General features: G+C 40.6%; 1 protein-coding gene across 1 annotated transcript; it reads right to left on the bottom strand.

The window, feature by feature from the left end:
- Window positions 1-7,265: 7,265 nt before the first annotated feature.
- On the bottom strand, window positions 7,266-24,775 carry LOC115826704 (chitin synthase chs-1-like). Its single transcript, XM_030790588.1, has 20 exons — window positions 24,714-24,775; window positions 23,884-24,019; window positions 22,949-23,137; window positions 21,511-22,553; window positions 21,324-21,413; window positions 21,038-21,196; window positions 20,642-20,816; window positions 20,447-20,548; window positions 20,188-20,329; window positions 19,847-20,047; window positions 19,433-19,717; window positions 18,996-19,175; window positions 18,411-18,813; window positions 17,493-17,530; window positions 16,959-17,089; window positions 16,205-16,422; window positions 15,897-16,002; window positions 15,693-15,794; window positions 13,179-13,305; window positions 7,266-7,651 (listed from the first exon to the last, which is right to left on the bottom strand). The coding sequence occupies exons 1-20, from the start codon at window positions 24,773-24,775 to the stop codon at window positions 7,266-7,268; spliced, it is 4,275 nt and encodes a 1,424-aa protein (XP_030646448.1).
- Between the last annotated feature and the right edge of the window lie 2,893 nt (window positions 24,776-27,668).

Here is a 27,668-nt window from a genome sequence, read left to right on the forward strand (position 1 = left end):
CGACATCCTCTAAAATTCTAAGTGCCCTGAGTCATCATGGAGAGCAGCTTTGACTGGTGTACGCAGCTTCCCTGGTAGTATTAGCTGTTCCACAACTCCTCCACAACTCCTCACTGATGTGGTGATACATGATACCATTCCTTAGCACTAACCTCCTCCAGTCCTTTAAGAGAAGGCACACTTTCTCACCAACTCTAACCCTCTTGCTGCAACTTGGTTTTTGGTTCTGATTTTTACAGCACAAGATTAGGCCGACAACAGGGTCTTCCTTCTGCCCTGCATGCAGGAGCACCTAAAGGACTTCATCTTAGGATACACACAGAAATCTGACCACACACGGGCACATGCACACATCGAGAGAAAGAGAGCTGAGAGAGAGAAACACCACTGACGGACTAATGAATAATTAAATCTGACCAACCTATTTTAAGTTTACTCTCCTTCGTCGCATCGAATTGTTTGAGCACTTTCTCACTGTCTATTCTCATGGTCATGAATGTGAGTGAGCTTGTCATTATGTTGCATAAATAAGTCTTTAGACACCTCAGAGTGCTAAATGCGTGTTCGGCAGAGGCCGTAGACATTGGCATAGTTAGCAGGACTTTCAGTACACAGTGGATGTCTTTAGAAATTTGCCATGCTCTTACATGAACCAGCTAGCGTAGGAGTGTAATTGGTGATCGTAGGAGAGTAATTGGGCGAGTTGTGCCTTTTCATGCCTCTGTTCAATGACCTTCACTTACTGAGGGCAGGTTTGTAGGACCTGCATGACTTCAGGGTCAGACATGCGGGACAGGGCATGGGCATTTGAGTTATTCTGTCCCCTCGGATAGCGAATGTCAAAGTTGAATGTGAATAGCTGACCTGTAGCATCATTGGTTGAGGTCACCACATACTTGAGGGGATTGTTGTCTGTCAAAATAGAGAGCCCATAGAGGTGGTCATACAACTTGTCTGTGACTGGCCACTTAACAATAGAAGCGCCGCGCCGGTTTGACCTACTTATACCTAGAAGCGCCGAGTGCCTGTCATTTGACCGCTGTGACTACCTACTAGGAGCGCCGTGCTGGTTTTACCTACTTAAAGCGCGGCTAGGCGGTCAAATGACCGCCGAGTCATTAGACAAGGACACTGTTACTGACACATAATGATCGCTAGATGGCGCTTCTTGCACGAAGCAAATAGTTTGCTTACAAGATCAACTCGCGTTCGGCCAATGTATCATTCATTTCAGTGTTAGCAGTCGATTATTATTTCATTAGAACGTTTGTTGTCCAGCCCTTCCATCATTAAACATAATGTTTTGATTACTTATTTGTGGCAACCGTGTTTTCAAAGGCATAAATTCCGGAGGAAGTCTTGATCAAATCCGACTGAGAAAACCAATCTGAACAAGACTAGTTCAGGCAACTTTTTCATAGTATTTGTTTTTTAACATTTAATCTTCTACCTTGGAGAACTAGTTTATTATACGGGATGTCACACACATTGCGAGTTAGACTGCGGTTGGTCTGTAAATGCGTAGGCCGACTATATCAACATTCAGTTGTCGACTGACAATGATCACGTCGTTGCCCCAAGTGATTAATTTATTGTAAGGGCACGGTCCAGGTAGTGCCAAAATCAGAGACAATTGTGATTGTAAATTAACTACTTTAGGGAGCGATTACAGATTTGAACATTCTAATTGTTGGGCATGTCGGGTGACGAAGTAAGCTATAAACTGGACTATGCTTACTCAATAGAACAACCTATCGGAATGACAAGACAGGCAATAATCGGTTGAGAATTACAATGCGTGTAAATCAAAACTTGTAGAAGTTTAGAGTGTGAGACTGCTTTGGGTGGCGCTGGAGGAGTAGACTAAAGCGTTTCAGTTCCGAACTCGTCTGTCTCCGTGAAATTATCGCTTATACCACATAATAAGCCCAGCCAAGCATATCAAGCTTTACACTTGCATTTTAATAAATTAATTATCTACCACAACTAAAAGATCATTCTATGCCATGATAGAAGCAAACACTATGACTTTTCAAGGCACTCAGTGGGCTATGAGAAGCCTAACACCTAGCCTGGCAAGTAACCTACGAGTAACACCTCCCAACCCCCTCCCAATAAAGTGCCATAGTCTATTGTTAGTCTCCCGCACTAGAATGATTTGGCCAAAAGTAGTTCATACCACGAGTAGCCTACCATCATGAGTCTCAGCTAAATCTAATTCCACACATGTGATAGCAAATGTAGGCACTGCTTGAAAATGAATAAATATGCATGAATGTTGTTTTTACAAAATATGTATGTCGCGATGGATTTTCGTAAACAAAGCTGTGTCAGGTGTGTAGGCTTTCAGAGTAAATAACGTAGCATAAGATGGCCGAATTTTTACCATTTATTGAACCTAAATTACAGCACGAAAAAAGCCCTTCTTTTTGGTAAATCGACAGCTGTGTAGTTTATTTACAGTAAATATTTAAGAAAGAATTAAATATACGTTACACACGATAGATACACGAGATAGTGCATTTCACTGTATACACTAAGTAAATAAACAGAAAGTACTTTTCGAGCTATTTAGTATCCTGTGTGTCGGGATGCTGTAACCACTATTACACAGCCTGTCCAAGTAGGGAATGTTGTACCTCGATGTTTTGTGTTCTCAATTCAAGTGGACAGATATTCGACCGACAGCCTAGAACAATAGCCTAGGTGTGATCCCAACGACCGCGTCATGAATCACTTGGTCAACCGACTCGGAAGTTCCCTTCAACGTAGACCAAAAGATTGTTTGCTAGTTCCAACGAGGTGAAGAAATTTTCGGCCTACTGCCGGCCTACTGTCATCTTTCCCTAGACAGAGAATTGCGTTCAACATGTATTTTGTTTCAACGTCATCGGCCACCCAGAATTTAATAGCAAATTAGTTTAATGGCCATGTTCTGTGTGAAACGACACAGTAACAACTTCATAGAGAACAGTTGTTCATTTACAGTTATGTTCTCACTAGGTGTGTAAGAAGCAATACTTTATCGAAAATCTAATTTATCTGTCACAAGATGGGCAGCCCTTGCATTCTTGTCATCAAAGTGCAGATAGCGCATGATATCGTGGAATCTCGATAATGGGATTTCCGTCTCTGAAAATGGGATTTCCCACGTTAGCAGACCAGTAGTCGTCCGGGTTTATGATTTTACCGCCCGTAATACCTCCCAAATAAAGGAGACCTGCAGTTTGAACTTATTTTCGATCATCATTTCGATCAGTTTCTGCTTCAGAGTATTTCTGAATCTTTCACCACATTTCTGTGTCAGTCAAACACACTAAACTGCCCAATGGACTTGTAATATTGTCCTTGGCATAACATGTGGGCCCTGGGGTTTCTCTCATGATATTGCACTCTCGCGCCAGCAGTTTGTTCAACCCATACTGTGCCGTCTCTTGCGTAGGGTGTTATTATATTGAATGAATTAGCATTCGCAAAATTCCTGCTCACTATCTAGGTCATATAATAATTAGTTACGCCCCTCTACGTGAAACAAAAATGCGTTTATTATACGTTTATCCGCTTTACAAAACATTTGCATTTTAATACTCTAAATTATTTTTGCAGCTCTAAAATAATGTAATGTCATGACATGAGAATAAAGCTTACCATAGTTTACACACGAACTATCAGTCATATGATGGCTAATTACGCACGGTTCAAGTAGGCTAGTGCAATGAAACAAAAATGCGCTTCATAGTTATTAAATTGTCGTCATTTTTGCACATTATGTAATATTAATTTATGACTCTTATAACTCTCAATAAATTCACAGAATTAGAAGCAAAATAGCTTTAAATTAGCTTGTACCGGGGTGATTTTGAAAATTTAAGGATACTGGGTGATAAAATGCACAAATCTAGCAAAAGTCGTGGAAGGACGGTCCTGAAATTTGACCGAGTGCAAAGATTTAATTTTTTTTGGGGTCACTGAGGTCAAATGACCGCCGCTCGGCGCTTCTAGGTATAAGTAGGTCAAACCAGCACGGCGCTTCTTAGTAAGACGTCACAGCGGTCAAATGACCAGCGCTCGGCGCTTCTAGTGTTAAGAGAGAGGAACTCGAGTTTATGTGCAGGATACCTCATTTCAGGCGGGCTTCGGAAGTGGTATTCTGCACATGCAACCCCACCTACTCTCATGGAAACATTTCTCAGATCTTTTCTGACAGGAATTCCTGCCAACAGACAATGCAGAGAAAATCTGGAGAGGGATTTTGGACAGAGTTCAAACTTCAGATGAGTCACTCCCCACTTTTGTCACCCACCTGGTGACTGAGTTCAGCAACTAAAGTAACCGCCTTCTGAGTAGGAACAGATTGAAGTAATCTGCCAGTATGTCTCTGATCAGTATCTAGCCCTTCATGCAGCCACACCTACTACTTTAACGGAGCCACTTCTGACCACCCATGAACTGCACACTGCTTTAGGGACCATTTCTTGTAGTAGAAACTCCGCGGGCCTTCAGATGGTGTTGCGCCAAGACTTACACTGCTGCAAATGCTTGATTCCTGGTGTCAACGCTCACAATTGTGGGAACTGTGGGAAAAATAGGCAGGGTGGTAATGCTGAGCCTGGCAGGGGGGTGGCTGTAATTCCTAAGTCAGACCAGGAGACCCCAAGCACTTCTGGGGGCCCCAGGGGTGACTCTGGTGCTCGGCCACATAGGTTGCAAAGAACCCGTGATGTTAAGAAGAGAACAGAGTCAGGGACCAGTGCACAACAGACAGAAGGCTCTCACACAGTTAATTTTGTGTAGAACAGCAAAAGGAGGTCACAGAATACTCCACTAACATCAATGGTGATCGTCAATCAGGTTTCACTGAAGACAACCCTTGATACAGATGCGTCCATTCACCTGGAAAAAGAAAGGAGCAGATTTCCAAAATGTTGGAGGATGGCATTATTGAGCCAGTGCCTTATGTACCAGAAGGCACTTTGCAGAGATACTTCCATGGGCATAACCAAGACTCTTCGGCACTTACAGAGGCCAGTCTGGCCAGGTATGTGGGGGGATGTTAAGAAGTATGTCCTGTCCTGTGTGATCTGCCAGCCGTCCAAGCCAACCAACAAGAAGCCTGGAGGCTACCTAAAACTGATGGTGGCTACTTACCCATGGGAGTTTGCTGGTATTGATTTCCTGGGTCCCCTCCCTAGGTCTTGTTGTGGGAATGAGTACATCTTAGTCTTCGTTGACTATTTTACCAAATGGGTGGAAATCTGTCCTGTTCAGGAGGCCATGGAAATGGTTACAGCACGCAAGTTCATCTCTGAGGTGTTCGCAAGACACGGGGCTCCCACACACCTGGACTCGGACAGGGGTGTCCAGTTCGTGAGTGACTTCTTAGAGGCAATAGTCTCTGCCCTCACCTCAGACCACAAGCTCTATTATCAAGGCTGCAATCCGTGCTTACGTTGGACAAGAGCATAGGGACTGTGACCTCCACTTACTTTTGATCTCCTTCACACTGAGGACGGCTCCACCCCAGAGTTCAGGAGACACCCCAGCTTTTCTCTTGTATGGCAGAGACCTGAACACACCCCTGGATTTAGGGATGTCACCAAGCCCTGGGTGCACAGCTGACTCTGTTTCTGATTACAAGATGGAGCTTACTTCTACCTTGCAGGGGGCGTATGACCACGTGAGAGGGTTTCTGGCAAGGAACCACACCACACAGAAGAAACACTACAACACTCCAGTCTCCAGTCCACAAAGGCCTGTACAGGATAGCTGAAGTGATGTCAGACCTGAATTACAAGCTGACTAGAGCGCCGGATGGGGCCGAGTGGTGTTTGCCATGTTTGTAAACTGCTTACCTTTTTCACTTGGGACAAAGGATATAGGGTGTGCTGAAACTGATGTACAGGACCGAGTAGTGGATATCCCTGATGAACAGGAGGAGTATGGATTTGACTTCATGTTTGGGGAACCAGGACCCCATGACCAGATCATGACTGCGCCAGCAGTGTTGGTTCAGGTTCCCTCAGCTGATACGCCTGTGATCACGCCCCCTGTGAAATTTTTCTTACATCACACTGATGCTCAAGTCACACACCCACAGCCTGTGCACATGCAAACACACTCATACTTCCTCCGCTCTAGGCACACACCACGGGTTACCTGTCGCAGGGATGTTAATAGGAGGACAAATCCAAATTTTGCTTCTCAATTTGAGTATTAAAGTGTTGTGTTTCTTTTTCTTTCATTTTCAGGCCTTACATTTCTTTGTTTTGAGAGACTACGTCTGTAGGCCTCATGGTTTTCTTTTGGCAATCTGACTTAAGAAGGTGAAAATTCTTGAATGTGTTAATGTAACAATACATACTGCTTTGATCTGGCAATATTGTTAATTCCTGTGTGTCTCAAGGTTTTGTTGTTGCAGTCTTCTTTCATGCAAGAGTGCAGAGTTCTGAAGCTGCTGATTCAGTGCAAATTGAAAACCTGCTGTTCTGGTTGCGGAAAGTTGGACTATAGTAGCATGGAACAGGCGAATATACCAATAGATGTACAGCTGTTTTTATTTTGCTTTATGTAACCCTACTTATCATTCCTGTTGCACAAAAACCTGTATGCTATAAGTTTCCTTTCTGTTATGGTTTGAGGACAGCCCTTATTTTAAATGGGGCAGGGGGATATGTAATGATTGGCTTATGATGACGTCATCTTGATTCTGAAAGATTGGGTAGCTGTTACTTGAGAGCCAGTTCTGCCTACCTCTCATTCCTGGGACCCACTAATGGGGTTTCCTCTCCTCCAGTGCCAGTCTTTTTCACCTGTGGATGGGGGCCTTGCTGCTTGCCCATGGTTGCCCTGGACACCATGGGCCTTAAGCATTTAAAGGGTGAGCTGAATGAGGTGTGTTCCCCTCTGCAGGGGTCAAAGGCTAGGATTGGCAAGCCTAGGCTGGGTTGGAATCTGGAAATACTGGGGGGGCAGGGGAAGCAGAAGTTATTCTCGATTATAGGTGAGACAACTTGGCCATTTGTTCCTCTTGGTTAATAGCTAACTTCTTGAATATCTCTGTCAACTCGGATGTATGTTTTGTTCTCTCTGCCTTCATATTTGCACCACACTCTGATGTGACATGCACCTGAGCATATGTGTTTTTCACTTTGTGCTGGGGCTGGAACTTTTTAGTTTCTCTTGCCAGGTTTCGGAGTTCAGCCTGCAGCTCTTGGAAGGTCAAGAGCCTGGGTTTCATTGGTGCAATTCTTGCATATACCACTTCATCAGTAAGCCTTTAAGAACTGCCAAATGAGTTTACTCTCTCCATCAGGGAAAGGCCTGCCCCCCTTTTGAATCTCCTCCACAGCCCACAATGCTGCCCCCAGTGGTATAGCATAAGAGCAGACGGACTCTCCTGACCTCTGGCTACACTCACAGAAGTCAGCTAATGGGTCTAAGGAGCCTTGTGTGTCACTGTACTCTGCCCTCAATTCTTCAAATGCTTTCTCAAGGGTCTGGTCATGAGGAGGAAGATTCAGGACCAGTTTTCTGGCCTCACCACTCAGGTGTCGCACAACAGTGGAGAAGTAGAGGTGGGTGGAGAGGTTAAGGTTACGTTTAAGGTATACTTTATTGCCCCACAGGGAAACTTGTCTTGGGCTCCAAGCCACTGCAACACACAAAACGCTTGTCAACAATGACACAGTACACATGCATGCAAGTACATATATCATTTTTTCAAACACATGCGAAACGTGCTAAAATTCACATATTAAGTGTGAGACAGTAGTTCTTTAAAATAGTGGAGTAGTGAGAGTGGTGAAAAGTAATAAGAAATAAAACAAAATTAAACAAATAAAAAACAGTAGTTTCACAGATATAATCAATCAGTTAAGTTTCAGTGATTGCACACACACACTGAACAGTGAGCAGTGAATATGTCCTCTGCATTTAACCTATCCAACACACCAGTAGTGAACATACACACCAGACGCAGGAGCAGTGCGCAGCCTTCCTTGGTGAGCGCCCGGGGAGCATTGGGGTTCATACAGTACGTGAACGTGTACGGGACCCAGTTAGCTTGGAAACCAGTTGGGACATAGCACTGGGTCCTGTGTGAATCCACTGCTGACACATACTAATAGCTAGCAAAATGCCGAGTTAACGTTACTGACTTAAGTCCTTTCAGAAATGTATGTAAAAACACTAAATGTTCCATGGTCAGTTTCTCATTTCTCATTTTTAAACACTGAACTTGTATACTTGCTTAATCATAATGATTATGATGATGATGATGAAAAAGATAATAATAAAAAACTAATTGTTTCTGATTATACAGAACACGCACACACACACACGCACTCACACACTGCCAGAGCTGTTTCAGAACACTGCCATGTTGTTTTGTGAGGGTGGGGTCAGGTGGAGTGAGGGGTGAGCTGGGGTCTCGCATTAAAAAATGAAAACGACAATGGCTTTCCTTTTGTCGATTCAACTGTGTTTCTGTAGGCTTAATAGCATATTCCACAAGCTTCTCATCCTACAGGTTCTACAAGCAAGTCAGTGCATTCAGTGGGTCGTTTCAGAGTCATTAGGTTCTGTAAATGCATTGTGGCAACAATACAACAATGCCTTGACATCAAAAAGAAAATGTACTTTTGAATACATAAGTATTTCTAAAAGCAAGTACTCCAGTGCTTTAACTCAATTAAAAATTTGACTGAAGAACTTTCACTTGAATCGGAGTAATATTTGCCCAGGAGTATCTGTACTTTGACTCAAGTAATGGAGTTGTGTACTTTGTCCACCTCTGTGACATGATCACATGTATCTTTTGGAAGGTATAAAAATATCTATTGATAGATGTTTTACTCTATGGTCTCTATCGCTGATGTCACAAAACATTGCAAAAACACACTGCATCACTAACTAGAAGCATCGTAGTCCAATCTGTCGTCAGGCCAAAATCTGCTACGGCTTCCCCGTCATTTGATTGTTTTGCAATCATTGTCAGTCACAAATGTTAAATGGCAAAAATGACAAACTATGTAATTTTAATGCTGCAGTTGACAAGCTTCCTAGTAGGCTATGAGGGGCATACTATGTTTAGCCTAACTGGAGCTAGCCATTTCCAACATTGGTTCCCTTTACATGGAAGCTATCAAACATTGATGAAGTCGATGTCTAAGTTCAACAGTTTATAAGGTGCATAGTATAATATTTACCTGCAAATAGGGAGACCACACCACATTTCAATTTCACACTACATCACCGCTGGCCACAGGTAAATTTATGTCCGTTATCTGAAGACATGAGTGATGTTCAGAGGAAGACAGGAAGTAAACTCTGCACCAATGTTATTGCAAGCAGAAAATATTTCAATTTGTTTTAACAAATAGAAGAATGAAAAAATTACGTTATTAACTGGTTAGCGTTATTTAAAATAAATGTTTCCATTCTAGAACATTAAAAAATATGAAGTGTCTAGTTTCATTTTTGTTCCTAGCAGAATATCGATTGTTTCTATTTTTTTTCTTTCCTTGAACCAGTTCAAAGTCTTGCACACAGTAAGTCATATGTTAAGGGTGCTGTAGTTAATTTAAATGTACAGTAATCTTTATTTTAAGAATATATATTATTTTCAGTTTCAGGTTATTTATTTTTGTGGTGGAACTTTTTTTTTTAAGTTCACTTTCCCCACCCTGTAAGATACTGGAGCTGGAAGCCACTGTGGTGTACAGAAGCAGGGATGAGAGTTGTCATTGGGCCAATAGAGTGCTACCAAGGTCTCAACCGCAATCCAGAACCCCTGTATCCAGTGTGTCCATTGTCTTTTATTAGCTTCTATTATTTTACTGAACCACTGGCATGCTTCTATCTGGGTTTATTAGTGGTAATTACTGTCTATTTATTATCTTTTACTACTTTAAAGAACTACTGGCTGATTATATTTGGTTTTATTATTATTATTATTATTATTATTATTATTATTATTATTTATTATTTTATTATTTTAAAGTAACACTTCAGGAATTCAAGGGGGGGAGAACGGGCCTGTTCACACCTGCATGCTGACCACCCCTTCTGGACGCATAAATGTGGGCAGCCGTGGTCTAAAGGTTAGAGAACCGGGCTTGTGACCGGATTCCCAGGCCCAGCTGTGTGCCCTTGAGCAAGGCACTTAACAGCACCAGTTGGTAGTGCTGTCGCCTGACAGCAAGAAGGTTCGGCTGCCGGGAGTCCTTTCTGTGTGGAGTTTGCATGTTCTCCCCATGTCTGCGTGGATTTCCAGTCCAAAGACATGCAGGATAGGCGAATTGGATGAATGTGTGTCTGCCCTGTGATGGACTGGCGACCTGTCCTGGTGTTTCCGCCTTTTGCCCTATGAGCGCTGGGATAGGATTCAGCAACCCCACGACCTAATTAGGATAAGCGGCTTAGATAATGAGTGAGTGAGTTGTGGTCTGCCTCTGTCACCAGATTCGTCACACATTCACAAACATATTACTTGTGATTTTCAAATCGCATCTCATATCTACTGTGGGGAACGTGATTTAGCTGTGTAAGTGAGCAGTGAGCACTACATCACAGCCACCTACAAAAAAGTTAGGTGGATACAGTGCATGAACGTGTCCAGGAACCAGTTAGCTTGAAAACCAGATGTAACGACGGTCCCAATACGACAATTAGGCGGGCAAATCTATAAAAATCAAATGCAGCCCGGACTTCGAAGTTGATGGACAGCATAGGAATAGTTTACTGTGATTGGTTTTACTCCTGCGACGAACACAATATGGCCTATCACATTTTAGAAAAGAAAATTCGGCTGCTGACTTCAAAGCTACGCTTCAAAGTAATGAATAAGGAGAGCCTTCATAGAAATGTATTGAAGTCAAAAGTACAATATTTGTCTTTCAAATGCAGTGGAGTAAAACTCATAAGTTTCCAGAAAAACTGATACTCAGGTAAAGTACAGATACTCGAAAAATGTACTCAAGTAAATGTACTTCGTTACTGTCTACCCCTGCATGTCACACAGTCCTACATGGAATGTTATTAAACGGTATTTCATCTGGTTCTAACCGGATCGCGAATAATTTTAAAGTGGAACGCAAAACAGGAAACGTTAAAATACCGATTCTGCCCCTAATGAACCCACTGGGGAAAAAATCTGGTTTGAAGCCCTGACTGCGTGGCAAAAAATTACCGACTGAAATATAAAACTAGAGCTTCATCCCGCACTATTTCCACTATAGACATGCTCGACCAGTACACAGCTAACTAGCCAACATTACAGACAATATTTTAGTAAAATACAAGCACTCACCACTCAAAACCACACCGAATTGTAGCTTAACATCTTAATACACGCAACAGGTGAACAGATTAACTGGATAGGTGGTTTTAGTTCTGATATTTTATGATAATGTAGGTCGCCATTAAAATGCTTACCTTACAGGGTAGTGGAAGTCATCTTAAATAAAACGGCATCCTATATGGAACGAATTTCAGAACTACGAACTGCAACAATTGCTGATTCTCAGGGGAACAGACAGAAGAACAGCACTACCTAGTGGTGTATTCAAGCTACTGCCTTTCATAAAGCTTCTTAGTGATATCTACGTTTACATTTATTCTTCCCTGAATTATCATGGAACACCGTGAAAACTAGAAGACACAAAATCGTTTCAAGCACAAAGCTCAAAAACAAGTTTGTTTCTTTGCAAAGAAACAAATACTCGGTGTCTCTCATTTCCTTGTAAAACCAAGTACAACAGTACTAAATAAGCTAACTTAATTCATTATTACCGTGTTCGTCTGGTTGACCAACAGTAGAATAACAGACGGGAGCATAAAAAATGCGCTGTTTGCTCCCACACTTTCTTCCGCCTTTCTGAACTTTATTAATGTCAGTTTGGTATGTGGAGTGGCGGAGTGACAACTTAATCAGTTTACGAGTTGTCTCAGTTTTATTTTTGGAGGGAAAGAGTTCGTTCATGTTAACATACATTATGTTAGCATACATTACATAGCCTAACGCAAGATCCTCGAGTAGTTTGATTTAATTTTTTTAGCGCAAATCTCCCTTCCGTCACTTTCTTGGGGATTTCCAATATTAAACGGTTTTGGCCAGACACTACACATCAGCTACAGCATGTTATTGGGTCCGTAAGATTTGCCTGCTTTGACTGAGCTGACGCAAAAAAGTCACTATACCCTAGTATACCCTACATCACTTACCTGCACTGTCGAAGATCTGTCAAACATCTGATGTTGGAGTGTGGTAGTGAGTGGGCATTGAGTCCGTTAGTGTCCAGGTTTTTGATGAGACAAAGATGGCAACCCTGATATTATTTTAAGACCGTCACATACAACATAAGCAGGTATCATGACAAATAAATATCAACGAATTCCAATAACTGCTCAAATTAAATAAGCAAGTTTGGTCAATAGTGCAAAATATACTAGACAACCGACTGTATTCAAGAAAACAATTGTAACACGTGTTACAGCATGGCTGGTGAGACCGCAAAATAAAAAGGAAGGCTGACGTAAATTTAGGTTTTAAATAAATAATAGAATTGATTAACTGTATTAATTTATCCTCCCTGTTACCACCACAGCCTCTGCACTGCCACTGCAGGACTACTGGGGGTGCTGAGGGTTGTAACACCTCCGTCCCTAAAAGGGCTCCTTCATGGAGACCTAAGACAAAATACAAAAAGACCTCCTGTGACCACCCCAGTCATACCCCACATCTTTCTTGTCCTCTGCATCCTTGCTTCTGCTGGCGAGGGAACACACACACTGAAATTACAATGCTGCCTAAAATTAGGAGCACAATCTAAATTGTCACCCTCTGAATGACCAGCTCTATGAGTGTCTCGAAGCCCAGAGAAGGGACTTAGACTGTGTCATTACTACTGCCTGAGACAGGAATGCCACACCTCTCAAGTACAGTGACAATAAAGAGAGATCATGACACCTACAAGTTGCTTGTGATATTGGTATTTATAAGAAAACAAAAGTATATCAAAAGTAACAATACAATACAATTGGACTAAAAGAATAAAAGGGGGATATGGTGGGGAAATGACACTGTAAAAAAAAAAAAAAAAAAAAAAAGCAATAAAAATCCACCTCACTAAAGGCATAACAGGCCACAAAACACTCCAAGAAAAAGCAAATTCCACTACCGGATATAAGGACCTGGAAGCTACCAGGAGGATGGCAGTGACCATTTAGCAGACTTCCTGGACACAAATGAGAGCTTCCATAGCCCTGGTCTGAGGGTGGAGGAGCTGACGGAGCCAAGAGCAGCACCTGAATTAACGAAAACAGACACCTGTGTTCTGTGTCACCTCACAGGATACATTGGTAAAAAGGTCATCAGCAACTCTACAGTTTGTGAGAAATGCCAGGTTGCAATTACGGACAACAATGAGAGTCCTGATGGATAATGCAGTATTTTATTGTGATGGAAAGTTCAAGAGAGGTGCTCTTTACCATCCATCAGATGAGGCCTTTGGTCTTCTCTGTAAAGTAGGGCAGCTGTTCGGGGCAAGGACGAGTGCTTCCCTCGTGGAGCTCCCCAATGAAGTGGCAATGTTGGAAAGAGAAGTTATGCTACTGGACAGCAGGCGTCCCTCATGCCATGATCTGAAAGAAAAAAAAATGACCACCAGGTACATCAGATTAAGGTTACAGATAAGGTCCAAGAGTATCAGAGCTGCAAGGCCTTACCATCGCTTTGGTTTACTGTGTGTATTGTAGCTTTTATTAATAAGTGCATGTATGGTGTTTGTATAACTTTGCCATTTTTATTTAATTGTTTTCTGTCTTTGATCATTAACTCTGTTCATAAAAAATATTTTAGGGATGGAACCACGTCTCCTCCCTCATAGTATAATGAACCTGATTGCCTTTTTGAGTTATCCATACTGGGTCAAAGTAAATAAACCTTACTCACAAAGACTGTACACCGACTGGATAACACAATGACCACTTGTCTCAGGGCAGCCTCTCTCATGGTGTGTGATATTCACCACAAATTAATTGGCAAACAACAAATAGGCTATGTCAATGAAATGTATTTCATCAAAAACACATTCTCGTTTTTCCTCAGTTTGTCTAAAACTAGCGAGATAACTAGTTAACGAAAACAAAAAGAATGCCAACTGAATAGCTGGGCCGCCATGATAGCTAGTATTAATTGACCATCTAGGAAAGTACCAAGCTACAACATGTAATGCTGTTTTCATAGATATTATGTATGCAACTTATCAGTATGACTGACACTGATATGGATGTTCATTCAATCTGTGCTTCTACCTCCACCAGCTCGCTCTCTCTCGCTCTCTCTCTCTCTCTCCCTCTCTCTCTCTTTAACACACACACACACACACACAATCATACACACAAAGAGAGAGAGATACTGAAAGTGATACAGAGAGAAAGACAAAATGCAAACGGCATGCACTGACCAACTCCAGGTGGACTTCTGCTGTGGACTGGGGGCTGCAGTATATCCAGTGAACCCACAGTGCTAGGGAGACACCCCAGTCCAGCATGGGCATACGACCATTAAGTTTCTGATTTGGTTTGCTGATCAAATGATGCCCCAGTACATATACAATAGTAATCTGAGAGGACAGTGTGGCAGGTGAAAAAAATAAAATTCATTCATTTTCAAAGCCTAATTAGGGTAGCATGGGGTGCTGGAGCCTATCCCAGCATCCACTGGGCAAAGACCTTGGACAGGTTGGCAGTCCATCACAGGGCAGACACACAGACAAACACATTCATACCTAGGGGCAATTTTTAGCGTCTCTATTTCACCTGCCTTACAGTGGCTGTGGAAGGGAGAACATGCAGACTTCACACAGAGAGGACACTGGCCATCTGGAATTGAACCCAGGACCTTCTTGCTATGAAGCAACAGCACTACCCACTGCGCCACTGTGAGCCCTAACTGTAGTATTAACCTTTATAAAACATTTCTCTGACACTCTTCTTTGCAAACCTTTTTTAAAACCCGAGCAGCAGGTCTACAGTTTAATAAATATTAAATATTACAAGATGCCAGAGTGGTCACAGCAGCATAGCAATGTTTGTGTTACTTGCCTGTTTTTATTTTGCTTTGTTTTTGTTTTGTTTGACAGTATATTGTCAATTATCTTCATGAGTCAAGTAAAAAAAAAAAAAGGTATATTCTGAGCTGCGTCATTCACAAGCCTTGAGGTTAATCATTCTGATTCCACATGACAGTGGTGCTTTTGTATTGTTTGCATTACTTAATCGCCAGTGTAACTACTATAAAGAAAAAGTCATGACACCACATAAAAAAAACACAAAATAATACATTAAATACATTAATATACAATAACAAAGGCATTTCATTCACAATAAAAAGACAATATTTCAAGTAATGTACAAGTGTATGTTATACAATTGAATATTTCACAGATTGCTCAATAAATTACAACATGTTATCTGTATCTGAAATATATAGCGACTGAAACATCAACATTACTCTCACATAAAAGGTTCAATGTCACATTGTGCACATTTTTTTTAATGTTTTCTGTAATGATAGGGAAGCACAAAGAAATGTTGCATGTGCTGTAAATCCCTAGTCACCAGTCAATCGTCAGTATAAAACAATGGAGAGTGGTTTGGGGTTTTTAGCCTCTTTAGTTGCAAACTCATACCAGAGTTACAGAATCTCTCATGGCTAAAGGGTTCTGAAAGTACATGGTTGTCTCTTGTCCCATCGTTTCACTTTTATAGATAGCTTCCAGGGCTGTTGAGACCTACAGTAAAAGGGTAAAAATGTAAAACATTTGGATTGAACATTTAAAAATGCTTTTGCAATGAAATAAAAAAGATATGTATAGTATCAGATAGAAGCTCACCTGTGTATCACTTTCAGCACTCTGCCCAGATAATTTTTTCTCATGTTTTTTGGCAGCCTTGGTTTCCGTGGCAATGTATGACACAAAATGGATCAGGGTATAAATTCTATAAAAACAAAATAATGGAAATAAAAGAGGGTTAAGAGACACAAATACAGAGATTTACATCACAGATACTGCAGTATAGTGCCTCGCAATGACATCACTCACGAGGAATTTGTACATCATTTGCAAAAAGACATTTATCTATGACATGTGCATTACACAGATTAAGAACTTGCTGAGAAAAGATAACCCTACGTGCTTACCTGTGGTACAACATTGCAAGAAACTGCACTACCATTAATGTGGCAAATCCCAGCAGAAACATCAATCCTATTGGATCAATGGAAATGGTCTCTCCTCTCACCACTGTCCCATTGGCGTATATCTTTGGGATTGGTATGGAGACAGCATTCCCGATGGCTTGGAGAAAAAAAGTTGCCACCAACCACAATGCATTACAGATGAAAAAAACGAGTGTCACCTACGAACGGAAATAATAACAGAAGTTAAGGATAGGGACATTCTGAGACAATAGCTCTGGGCATAGCATTTGTTTAAGCGTTGAAATGTTGCATCTTCATGTAATTGGGTGAGGTTTTTGTGAGTTGCTTTGCAAGTTTGAAACTTTGCACACTGTGTGCAGTTCACTGTTCATGTGCTTGTAAAGGGGAAATGAAAAAAAACCTGTTTGGGATTTTAGCAAATTAAGGAACAGTTATCAAAACAAGTTCAATGACTAGAATGACTCACCAAGGACTCAAAACCAGAGTCAAGGAAAATTCCAAGGAAAGGCCTTGACTACTTTTGAAAGCACAAGTTAGGTCCCTGTGGAATCACTTAGTTGCGTGCCTTGAATCTACGTAATATTCTTTGTTTGTTTGTTTCTTTCTTTCTCTCTGCCTTTAGTGAAACTTCTATCAGTTAATTCTATTTTTCAAGAGAAGGATCTCTGCACATTTTACATATGACACCATGGTAATGTTCTCAGACTTTTTATACTCCTACAACTGTTCATACCTTGTCTCTGAGGGCTTTTAGATCTCTTGCCATTTTTTCCTGCTGTTCTCTGTCCTCCACCAGAGGTTCCAAGTACTTCTTCTGTAGCTCTTGCCAAAACTTTGTCTCATCCTGGGAAAGAGTGAAGGGGACTTACAGACTGTGTTCTTAAATTACCTCATATCAGAGTATAATAAAAATACGACTGTCAAGATTTAAATAAATTATTCAAATAATGTAAAAAATATTTACATCAATTTTAGAGTAATTTTTTACCTCAGAGAGCAAGTCCTCGTCCAATGAGAAGTCACAAGAATTCATTTGTAGTTGAGCAACCCAACCTTTTGAAATAGAAACATTAGAATAATAATCAATTACAACGACTACCTCCACATAATTAAACAAACAAAAAATAACGTGACTTACAAAAGCTCACGTGTTGAGCCTCAGTTTATATTATCTGTACTGTTACTGTACTGTACTGACTGTGATTTGTCATTATGGACTGTGGGCATTAGTCAGTGAATAAAATTAGAATTTCAGCACTTGACTCACTTTGGGGTGGCCTCTCAGCTGACAGGAATTCCTTGAGCCTGCAGTGCAAAAATAAACACAGGGTGTTGAAACAGGTGAGTTTCAGATTTTGCCTGAAATATATTAAGGCTGTCACATTTCACATCAATCGATGGATGTGGTGGTAACATATTAAAACAGTAATTTAAACAATGAGTAAACACAGACATGAAGCGAGCTACCCCACAAATGGGTGTGTATTTGATCAAGAAAGAATGTTAGATTATACAGAGAGCTGGATGACTGACTCACACCCTCTTTGTTTAGCTCTGGAGACATCAGAAAGCAGTTTTTCTGCATGTCGTAGTTGGTGTCAGATTTCATTACAATCTCTCAGTGTAAACTTGCATATTCATAACATTTACATGTACAATATTTGCACTGGTAAGACTCAAAATCTAAAATATGTTTTGTTTTGTTATACTTTGTTTTGTTTTATTTTGTTTAGTTTTGTTTGTGTATCACAGAAGTAGAATTAGGTGGAAATGTAAAATATGAAGCAAAATGTGAAATAAACATAGAAAGCTGGAGTCTTTTTTCAGTTCTTCAGGATTTTAGAGTCCTGGAGATCAAGACAGACTTATAGACTTTGAAAGAGCCCTGCACTAATAAAACAAGCAGGTGATACACATCAGTAATGGTGATTGGAGCTTTCATTTGCATGTCGAAGTGTTTATACTCGGCAGGGATTCGAAGTGTGTATATTCGGCAGGGACAGCAGATAATCATGTTTCAAAAACAGAGAACAGGGGTAGTGTCAAGAATTTTGTTGTCCAAATCTTGGTCATTTGAGTAATTAATGTGTGAATTATGAATATGAAACATTGAAGAATTGGAAACTATGGGGTTTACAGAGTGGGTCTAGGAGAGTTAAAAGAACATGGCAAAACATAAATTTACCTTTCTTCCTTTGATGAGTCACAATGAATTCTATAGTTTTTCTCCTCCGTCTCAGTCATGATTTCCACCTCAGGTTCACTCTCAGTCACGAGTCTGGCTGTGCCCCAGCACGGACAATTACAGCATCGAACCTGCATTAACTGCTTTTTAATGGCATCAGCTGTTTGAGCCTTGGCCTGGCCACTGGTCTCACGGGTTCCCCATGTAACGTTGTTCATGTTTACCATAGAATAGATGGTGAGCAGTAGGTACCCACTAGGAATGCAGAGGAAGTACAAAAAACCGTAGATAACGAGAGAGAACTCCTGTGGGTGTAAGGCTGCCGTCACAACGTAAATCAAAATCATACTGATGAAAAAGAGGCCAGCAGGAGTCATAAATGTCTGCTCCTCCACCATATTCCCTGAGAGGAGAAGAGAAAAGAGGAGCAGAGAAGAGAAGAGAAAAGAAGGACATCTTTATAACACCTCTACTTAGATATGTGTTCCTTGTGTATGATGTGTGAATGAATTGGCTTGAATAAAATGATCATCTTCAAACACGAAAGAAGTTGAAAGCACAAATTATTTCCAGAATGTCACTTACCTATAATGGACAGAATGGTGGCAGTCATCAGAAACGCATATAATATGCTCATTACACCGGCTATTTTTATCTGCTTGTCCGCTTTCAGCTTGAAGCACAGGCCCAAGTAAACAATAGGGGGTAATGTGGCCAGGAGAAGGGCAGTATTGGGCTGGATATTGAAAATGAAGTTGAAGCTCCCTGTAGAAAGATCAAAACATTAAAAACATAATGTGCATTCATGATATAAATACTATGAATGAGAAAATCTGGCACTGAAATGATCATTTCAGCAAAGAAAAATAATTTAGTAACTAGCCTGAAAGTGAACCCTAGGGACCATGTCCCATTCCTTCTAAGTGTTAAGTGTATAAGATTCTGCTTGAAAAAGTACACTGAAACAGGATGAAAATTCCTTCAACGCTTCAAAAATTAGGAACAGCATTGTGTATCTGTACCTGCTATCATGAGGCAGATGGTGGCAGGGCCCAGGATTGAAGCCCCTGTGCCAACAATCTGATAGAGAATATAAAGTCTGGAGATGGAGCTGTTCCGTTCAGAGGTCATCTTCCCTGAGCCCAACAGGTCAATGGTATTGGCTAAGGTTGAGGGACCCCAACGCCTCCTCTGGTTATAAAATTCCTTGAACTCCTCCGGGGCATTGGTGTAGGCATCAGCAGCTGCGTTATACTCCACCCTCCAGCCCTGTTTTAGTAGCAGTGTACATAGCCAACGGTCCTCACCTGTTAGAGAGATCCAATGAACATCTCAGTTCTTTTATTGAAATGCCTTTGATCTTCAGCCAAATCAAATCAAGAAACTCCCTCTTTCTCTCTCTCTCTCCCCCTTGATCTCTCTCCCTCAAGGCATACCCTGATCATACTGTACGTAGTGGCTGGCTTCAGTGGCCTTGGTGGTGTATCTTTTCATGACGTTGTCATCCATGAGAGCAGCCCCTCTGAAAAGACTGAAACAGCCAGGGCTACACAACACGCAGCCAAACACATGTTCTGCTGTCTTCTGCATCCAGTGGCCAACAGCGTACTCAAACTTCTGATACCACACCATGGGCCCTGTAAACACCAAGGACATGGTGTCACACCTTGTGGTTGTAAATCCTTTAGGGTTTTTATTTTTGTGTGTGTTTGCAGATGAAACTTCTAACCTCATTAGAAAGCCATAGGTGTCTGCATGCCCGGATGGCTAAGCCTACCTGTGCCCGTGGGGTGAATTCGTCCGCAAGCTGCCCCAACATCTGGATAGAGTTTAAGACGATCTATCAGGAGCATCAGAGCAGAGGGCTGGAAATCTGTATCCCCATCCAGGGCCAGGATGTACGTGTTCTCCTTTTCCTTCTGCGCAAAAGTTTCAGACATAGTCAGACCTTAGGCTGTTGGTAGTCTCATGTAACAGGAGCCATTGTAGAATAAAACAGAGTCATCTGGTGTATGGTAACAAACCCCCTCCTTTACCCTCAGAGCCTCGTTAAGTGCATTCTTGTCTCCACCCTCTTCAGACATCTTAAAGAATTTTCTGTTCAGTCTCCAGCCAAGCAGGTAATAGAGGTACATAATCTGCCAAAAGTAATTATGTCATATGTAGACAAATATACTGAATACATTTAGAGACCATCAGTAGTTATGGTACTGGTGAAAATAGACTCTTACCTGAGACCATCTCTTCTTGTGACGGATCCGCTTTTTGTCTTTGAAGTGAACCATCAGCACGTTGCCTTTAGGGAGAGTGTATTCCAGCCTGCCTCCGTAGGGGGTCCGAATGATCTTCTGATTGGGAAGAGGTGGACATTTCTTGAAGATGCATGGATCCTCACAGCTGAAAGTACTAACGTTCAAAAAAGCATAATTATTAAAACATCAAATATAGTTAAGACGACTGATCTAAAGAGAAACCAGTCATGGCCAGATGGTTTAGCCAAAATTACAAACATATAATATGTGCATCATTTTACTGCATTGCTTCAGAAATACAATTTTAACCCATTGAATAATGAACATTTCATAATGAATTTCATAATTCATAATGTGGGATTCCACAATGCTTACATGTAGACTTCTCTGATGACTTCCACCAGTGTCTGAGCATACTCATTAACATGCCTCTCTTTACTGTCCTCTACATCTTTGAAGGCATCATCAAAGTAGATATGGAATTCAAAGATAGCATCACTGGCTGCGGTTCTCCTTGGCCTGTATTTGTCCAACCTGGTGAAAAAAGAAACAAAACAGTAATGTACTTCAACAGAAATGAGTACAGACACACATAAAGAAAGGGAGACATATATCAAGAGAGAGACAGTCAGACAGACAGACAGATGTAAAGTACATTTACCTGAACATTGAAATGATCATTTTCATCATTTCATCATAAGTCTCATGCCACATTGTTGCACACAGATACACTGTTACTGGCTCTTTGGACCTGGTGAAGGGGAAAAAATTAAGATTTGAATGACTTGTTCAAAACAGATGTTTCCGTCTTACTTGGATATCAGTTCAACAATTACCAAAGTACTGACCATCTTTCTTTAATCCTCTTTCTGATTTCGAACCGAGTGTTGAGCAGCATGGACTGTTCCAGAAATGCACTTTCATACATTCGTCGAACAAACAGATCTTGGGTTCTCTCAATGCGCTTGATCCTCAGATACCAGATGTATAGTGTACTAAATATGAGTCCCAGCCACCAGCAGAGGGCCAAGCTGCCCAGAAAAGCCAATCCGGTCACATTCTTTTCTGCAATGATCTCACGGTTGCAGAGCGTGCGAGTGACGTCCTTCATCAAACCCTCAAACCAGGTGGTGTTGAAACCTTCATACCCAGGTAGCTGGAGGCTCTGACAATAGCTTACATTTGCTGGAAGTTCTGTTGCACCATGAGAATAGATGCTTACTGGAACCAGAAAAAAGGCTAAAACAGTCACAGAAGCCAAATACATTGGGACGACAAAACTACGACGCAAGGCATGTATCTTGCAGGCCACCACCACAAACCAGTGGCACATGGCGGAGGAAATAACCTGGATGACAACCAAGCCAAGGATGATGTCACCCACGTCTGAGGGGAGAGATGATATAGTGTACCAGTCATAGCCGTACAGCGGCACGTAGGCTCCAACCACAGTTCCTGTGATGAGGATTCTGACCACGCTTGACAGGATGCAGACCATATTACGAGATCCCGCAATGTCCTTAGAGATGTTGTTCAGGAAGCCAACATTGAAAAGGGTGCTGTAGTTCTCCCACCAGTTTAAAGAGACAAAGAACGTGCCCAGTATGGCTAGTGCCACAGCTGTAACCACCTCTGAGGTGCTATTCTCCACCAGGAGGAAACTGAGTATGAACAAAACGTAACCGAGAATAATGAGGACAATGGCGATGATAGGGAGCATTATGAATCTCTTTCTCTCCTTGGCGAGGCAGTCAGCTGCCACTTGAAGCACAGCAGAAAGGACGCTCACACTGTTTAGGAGCATTATGTTGGTGACAATATCAAAATGTGGCATGGCAACAACTGTGAGAAGAACAGTTCCAATGGCAACCAGGAACTCTATGCTCACCACCTGAAACAGAGTCAATGAAACATGAGTTTAACAAAAAGAAATTACAGTACTGTTGCTCTAGTGGTACACATATAGATATCATAGACATTTTTGGTAACAACACATGATAAATAGCAGTAATAATAATAGAAAATTAAGGTTTTTACATATATATTGCAGTACTATTTACTATCCAGAGCTCATTAACTAATTTATTCATTAACTAATACTATGATCTACTCTGTCAATGATATGAACTACATAGATATGAATTCCATGGTTAAGACATAATCAGTTTTAGTCCTTGTGGAAAAATATCAGAAAATAATAAAAATACCACCCCAAATTTGTAAAATAGCTTAGTGGAATGATAATCAGAAAAAGAGGCCATATTACTGCAGTATAATTAAACTCACCCATAGCACAGTCTTTTTACTTGGTATTACTGAACTCTTGAAGATGAACTTCCAGAGGCTCTTTATCAGGAGTAAAACACTCGGTCCAACCAAAGTACAACCAATGCTGAGGAGAGCACTGGGTTTTTGACTCGTTGGTACGGTAACGGTGGCATTGTTTCCCAGTGTCACCAAAAGCAGAAATGATGACTGAATCAACATAAAGAATCACATTAACAAGTAAGTTCAAGTCATTATCACCGCGTATTTAATTTTGTTTTCAGTTCAGTTTATATTCTGGTCAGTACGTTACGTTCAGCTTTCATTTGAAATACAGTGTATCTGAAACACCTTCCTAGGTGTTGTTAAAGAAATGTTAATGTTGTTTCAAATACACTGTATTTCAAATGAAAGCTGAACGTAAAGGTAAAGGTGTTATGTAAGGGACAATGTGTTGTCCGCCGGTCATTATCGAAAAATAAGTCCCGACAGGACGAACAGGACACCGGAGTACAGCGAACGGTTGCAGATTAACAGGCTAAGCATTCTGTTTATTGATATTAAATCGAGTGCTTCCATTAATGGTGCAGTTTGAGAGAACCAATGGCACATCTCGGAGGAAGTTGATGTCCCCATTCGTTTCTAGTCTTTGATTGTCCGTAGAAACATTTTTTACGCAAGGTTTCGCCACATCGCTACTGTAACAACAAGGGCCACTACTGTCGGATACAAATAAACACGAATTTCCGTTACGATAAGTGAACGGGCCACTGATATGAAAGATGAGAATCAGAGGCACAAAACCCCAGCGGTCATTATTTTTTTCATCAGCGGTCAGTACCAAGAAATATAGGACCTCCCAATGTGGGAATGGCCCATTCAATTCAACGTAACTTTCTGCAGTATTCTGAGGCACCGTATAATAATGGATTAATAATACATTTCTTGCAGCTTACCTTACTGCAAACTGCAAGAATAAACACAAGCAAGCCAACAACAGCACAGCAAAATCGTTGAACAAACTGGAAACGCTTTCTGGGTTTTTGCTCATCCTGAATTAAAGGAACCTCTCTACAGGCATCCCATGCCCTCCTGTTTTTCAAAAACAAGAAAAGAAGCAAAGAAACTCTTAGCGTGGTGTCAGAAAAAACGTATATTTGTACTGACAACATGGCATATCAGTTAATTAAATAACAGTTATTTAACTATTCATCAATTAAAATTCAACAAAATACTTGTGTTACACTTGTGTGAACACCATCAGTTAGCTAACAGGTTGGAATTACTCATTTTGTATTTAAAAGAAATAAACTGCAAAATTTCTTGAAGTGAATAAAGTAACATGAACAACAATAATAATCTTAACGATATTTACATTATTTATGGCTTTCATGTCCACATTCAACTCAACTCAACAGATTTGGCTACAAACAAAAATATCTTTATGAAATACGTCTCAGAAAGACTGCATGTTATCTTTTCACCGCAGTGTTTACAGCAGTACAATAAAGTAATCATAAAGTTGTATTGCTCTTAATTAATTTATTTGATATTAATGCATGTAAGCTGTATACATTTAAAAGGGTAGCACAAATTTAGACTTACCTCAAATTCACCCAAAATTAATGTATTAAAAAATTAGGCCATTATTACTTCTTCTGATGTCTCTCTTACATTTTTACCTATACCACATTAAGAATAACTTCATTTTAAAATATGAGAGAGTTACAAAGAGCCGTTTCATGGAAATCGTTTTAACTCAACTGACAATTTCATGTCTGATTACCTGACTTCACCATGTTTCTCATCCCCCATCATAATGATACTGTGAGGCTTGTCTGCAGACATCTCCCATTTTAAAGCAATCAGGAAATGCAACCTTTCACCCCATAGAATACACAATGGGCCTCAAGGAAGCTTTGTGCAATGAATAATGATCATTAGTTTACATATGAAAGGTTTCATAGTCCAAGAAATACAAGGAAGAAGGAAGAAAGATTTCTGGACAGCAGAGTCCCTCTGCAGTACCATAAAGCAAGAATACAAAGAAAATGATACTTTTCAGTATTAAAACCACTCTCCACTGTCTATACCCACGATAAGAGTTATCTTTGAGATGCTCACTAGTTCTCACATGGTCTTCTCAGTCAATGTGATAAGCATCTCACATGACCATGGATGTTTGATAATTTCACATGGTTATACAAGACACCCAGTTTGTCAGTGTCTAATTAACTATCGTCAGGGTTTTTCAGTGTTCATATAAATTAGCACCCACAAGTGCAAATGCAGTTAATGAATGCACTGGAAACTTCTTAAAATGAAGTTATATATTTTAATTTATGAAATTTATCTATACAAATAAAAAAAGAGAGAGAGAGAGAGAGAGAGAGAGACATCTCAAACAAACTCAGCAAAATAAATCACAAGATAAAGATATTACAGTCTGCCTTGACACAATGCACTGTTGGACTTTATTTGAAAAGATTATTAAAAGTCAGTGATTGTCATTTGGCTTGGCCTTGTTTCTCCTAAATTATCATTAATCCTGCGCTGGGTTCGAAACCACACACAATGTGTCTTGCATTGTGAGTAAGGTATTCAAGTACATTTTCCAAAGAATCCAGAGATTCGACTGAGCAGCTGTTTACACCAACATTGCGTGAGTTTGCTATGACACATGAATGTCACAAGTGCATTTCAAACTCCACCTTGGGATCATTTGTTAATTGAGAGTGTTTTCTAAAACCTTTCATGACTCATGTGGTAAGATACTTTCAGCATTAATTAACTGCCCTACCCACTTGTAAATCATAGTTTAATTTATTGAGTCTTTCCTAACCCTTGACCAGTGGTTCCAGAGCATAGCATGCCAAACTGATGTACAGCAAAGTTTTCAAAAAAAAAAATGGCCATAGAAATGCAATATTATATTTTCACAGCCCTTAGTAGGACATTAGTGCTGTAACTACTTTGTTGGAGTAGAAAGCATGCATAAACAATAAAACGGCATTTTAACTCATATTTGTATATATTTCTATGTGTACCTTCAGTGCATTTTCAGGTCAGTGCACTTCACAGGACTTGCATGTGATTCCATGTTTCTCTTAATTTAGAGATAAATTCAAGCATGACTTTTATCTGGGGTAACCCCACAGACCGGGAGGAGGTGGAGATGGAAAATGAAGAATACCTCCCCCTTTTTTTTCCAATGATATCATTATTCAATGTCTTGAAATCAAAGTGAGTCATTCATTGTGATATTCTTAGCTGAGCAAATACACTGCACACACCTTCATCAATTGCGTGCTGTGTTGAGTGCTCCAACTAATTGGACTAGACTTAGAGAAAAGATGAATGACAAAACACTGCAAACATGGAAAAGGACAGCAAATACAAGGACAAAAACAAGGAACATAAGATTATTATTCGCAAAAAAACAACACAACATAAGCAGTTAGTATTAACTGGCCACCTAGGAAAGTACCAAACTATAACATGTACTGCTGTTTCCATAGGTATTATGTATACAACCTATCAGTATGACTCTCCTGATATGGATGTTCATTCAAACTGTGCTTCTATTCTCCACTAGTTCTCTCTCTCTCTGTCTCTCACTCTCTCTCTAACACACACACACACACACACAAGTGCATGAGCACACACATTTCTAGCCTATACTGTATAGAATTTTCCCACCAAGCCAAATTCAAATCTTACTCTTAATTTTTTAAAAAAAAAAAATAATATGATGTACAAATGGATAAGCTGTTACATAGCTTTGCCTGTTCATCACAAAAAGTGGAAGGCAACGGGATCTCAGAAAGAAACTTTTCTCACAGAGCCAGCATGTTGCCGATACAAAAACAAACAAAACAAAACAAAACCAACAAAATTACACAACAAAACATATTATAAGAATGTGTTGTCCTGGTAACCCTCTGTCATGTGGTACATCAAACACATGTAGACCCTAACTGTCATCCCCTATCAGACCCATACATTATCCCTACATTTACCATACCCCCTGGAGGATTGATTCAGTTTGTGTATATGGAACAAGAGACAGGAGTTACAGAGAGAGAGAGAGAGGGAGAGGGAGAGGGAGAGAGAGAGACAGAGACAGAGACAGAGACAGACATAGAGACAGAGCATCCATTTTGCTCAGTGTGGTGGACTGAGTACACACTATGACACCATGCTGATGCCACTCTGGAGTCTGTGCTCTGTGGAGAGTGAATGAGTTTGTGGGTGTGGGAGTGAATGTGTGTGTGTGAGGTGAGGGGTTGGTTTGGATGAGGATTAAGAGTATCTAGGTATGACCAATAAAAAAAACACACCCATCAAGCCATACACATACTCACCCATACATGCCCATAACATAACGTCACTGATAGCTTTAAATGTTTATATAGTTGGTTAAAGAGTAGGCACAAATGAATCAGCTATATTCACTCCAATTCTGGATTCTGGTTTTGATCATATATTCTCAGTTTATGTTTTGTTTTCTCAGTTTTTGTTCTAAATGAAGAACACAGACAGTTAGTGATTTCAGAGACCACAGAGATGACCTTTAACACATTATCACATTTTATCACATTAATGTCATTTAATTTGTTCAGTAAAGCTCATCTTACAGAAGCAGGTAATTCAAACAAAATAATCTGCAATAATATGAGTACGCACACACACACACACACACACACACACACACACACACACACGCTCGCATGCCCTCAAA

This window comes from Chanos chanos, chromosome 13 (assembly GCF_902362185.1).
Source record: "Chanos chanos chromosome 13, fChaCha1.1, whole genome shotgun sequence".
Taxonomy (NCBI): Eukaryota; Metazoa; Chordata; class Actinopteri; order Gonorynchiformes; family Chanidae; genus Chanos; species Chanos chanos.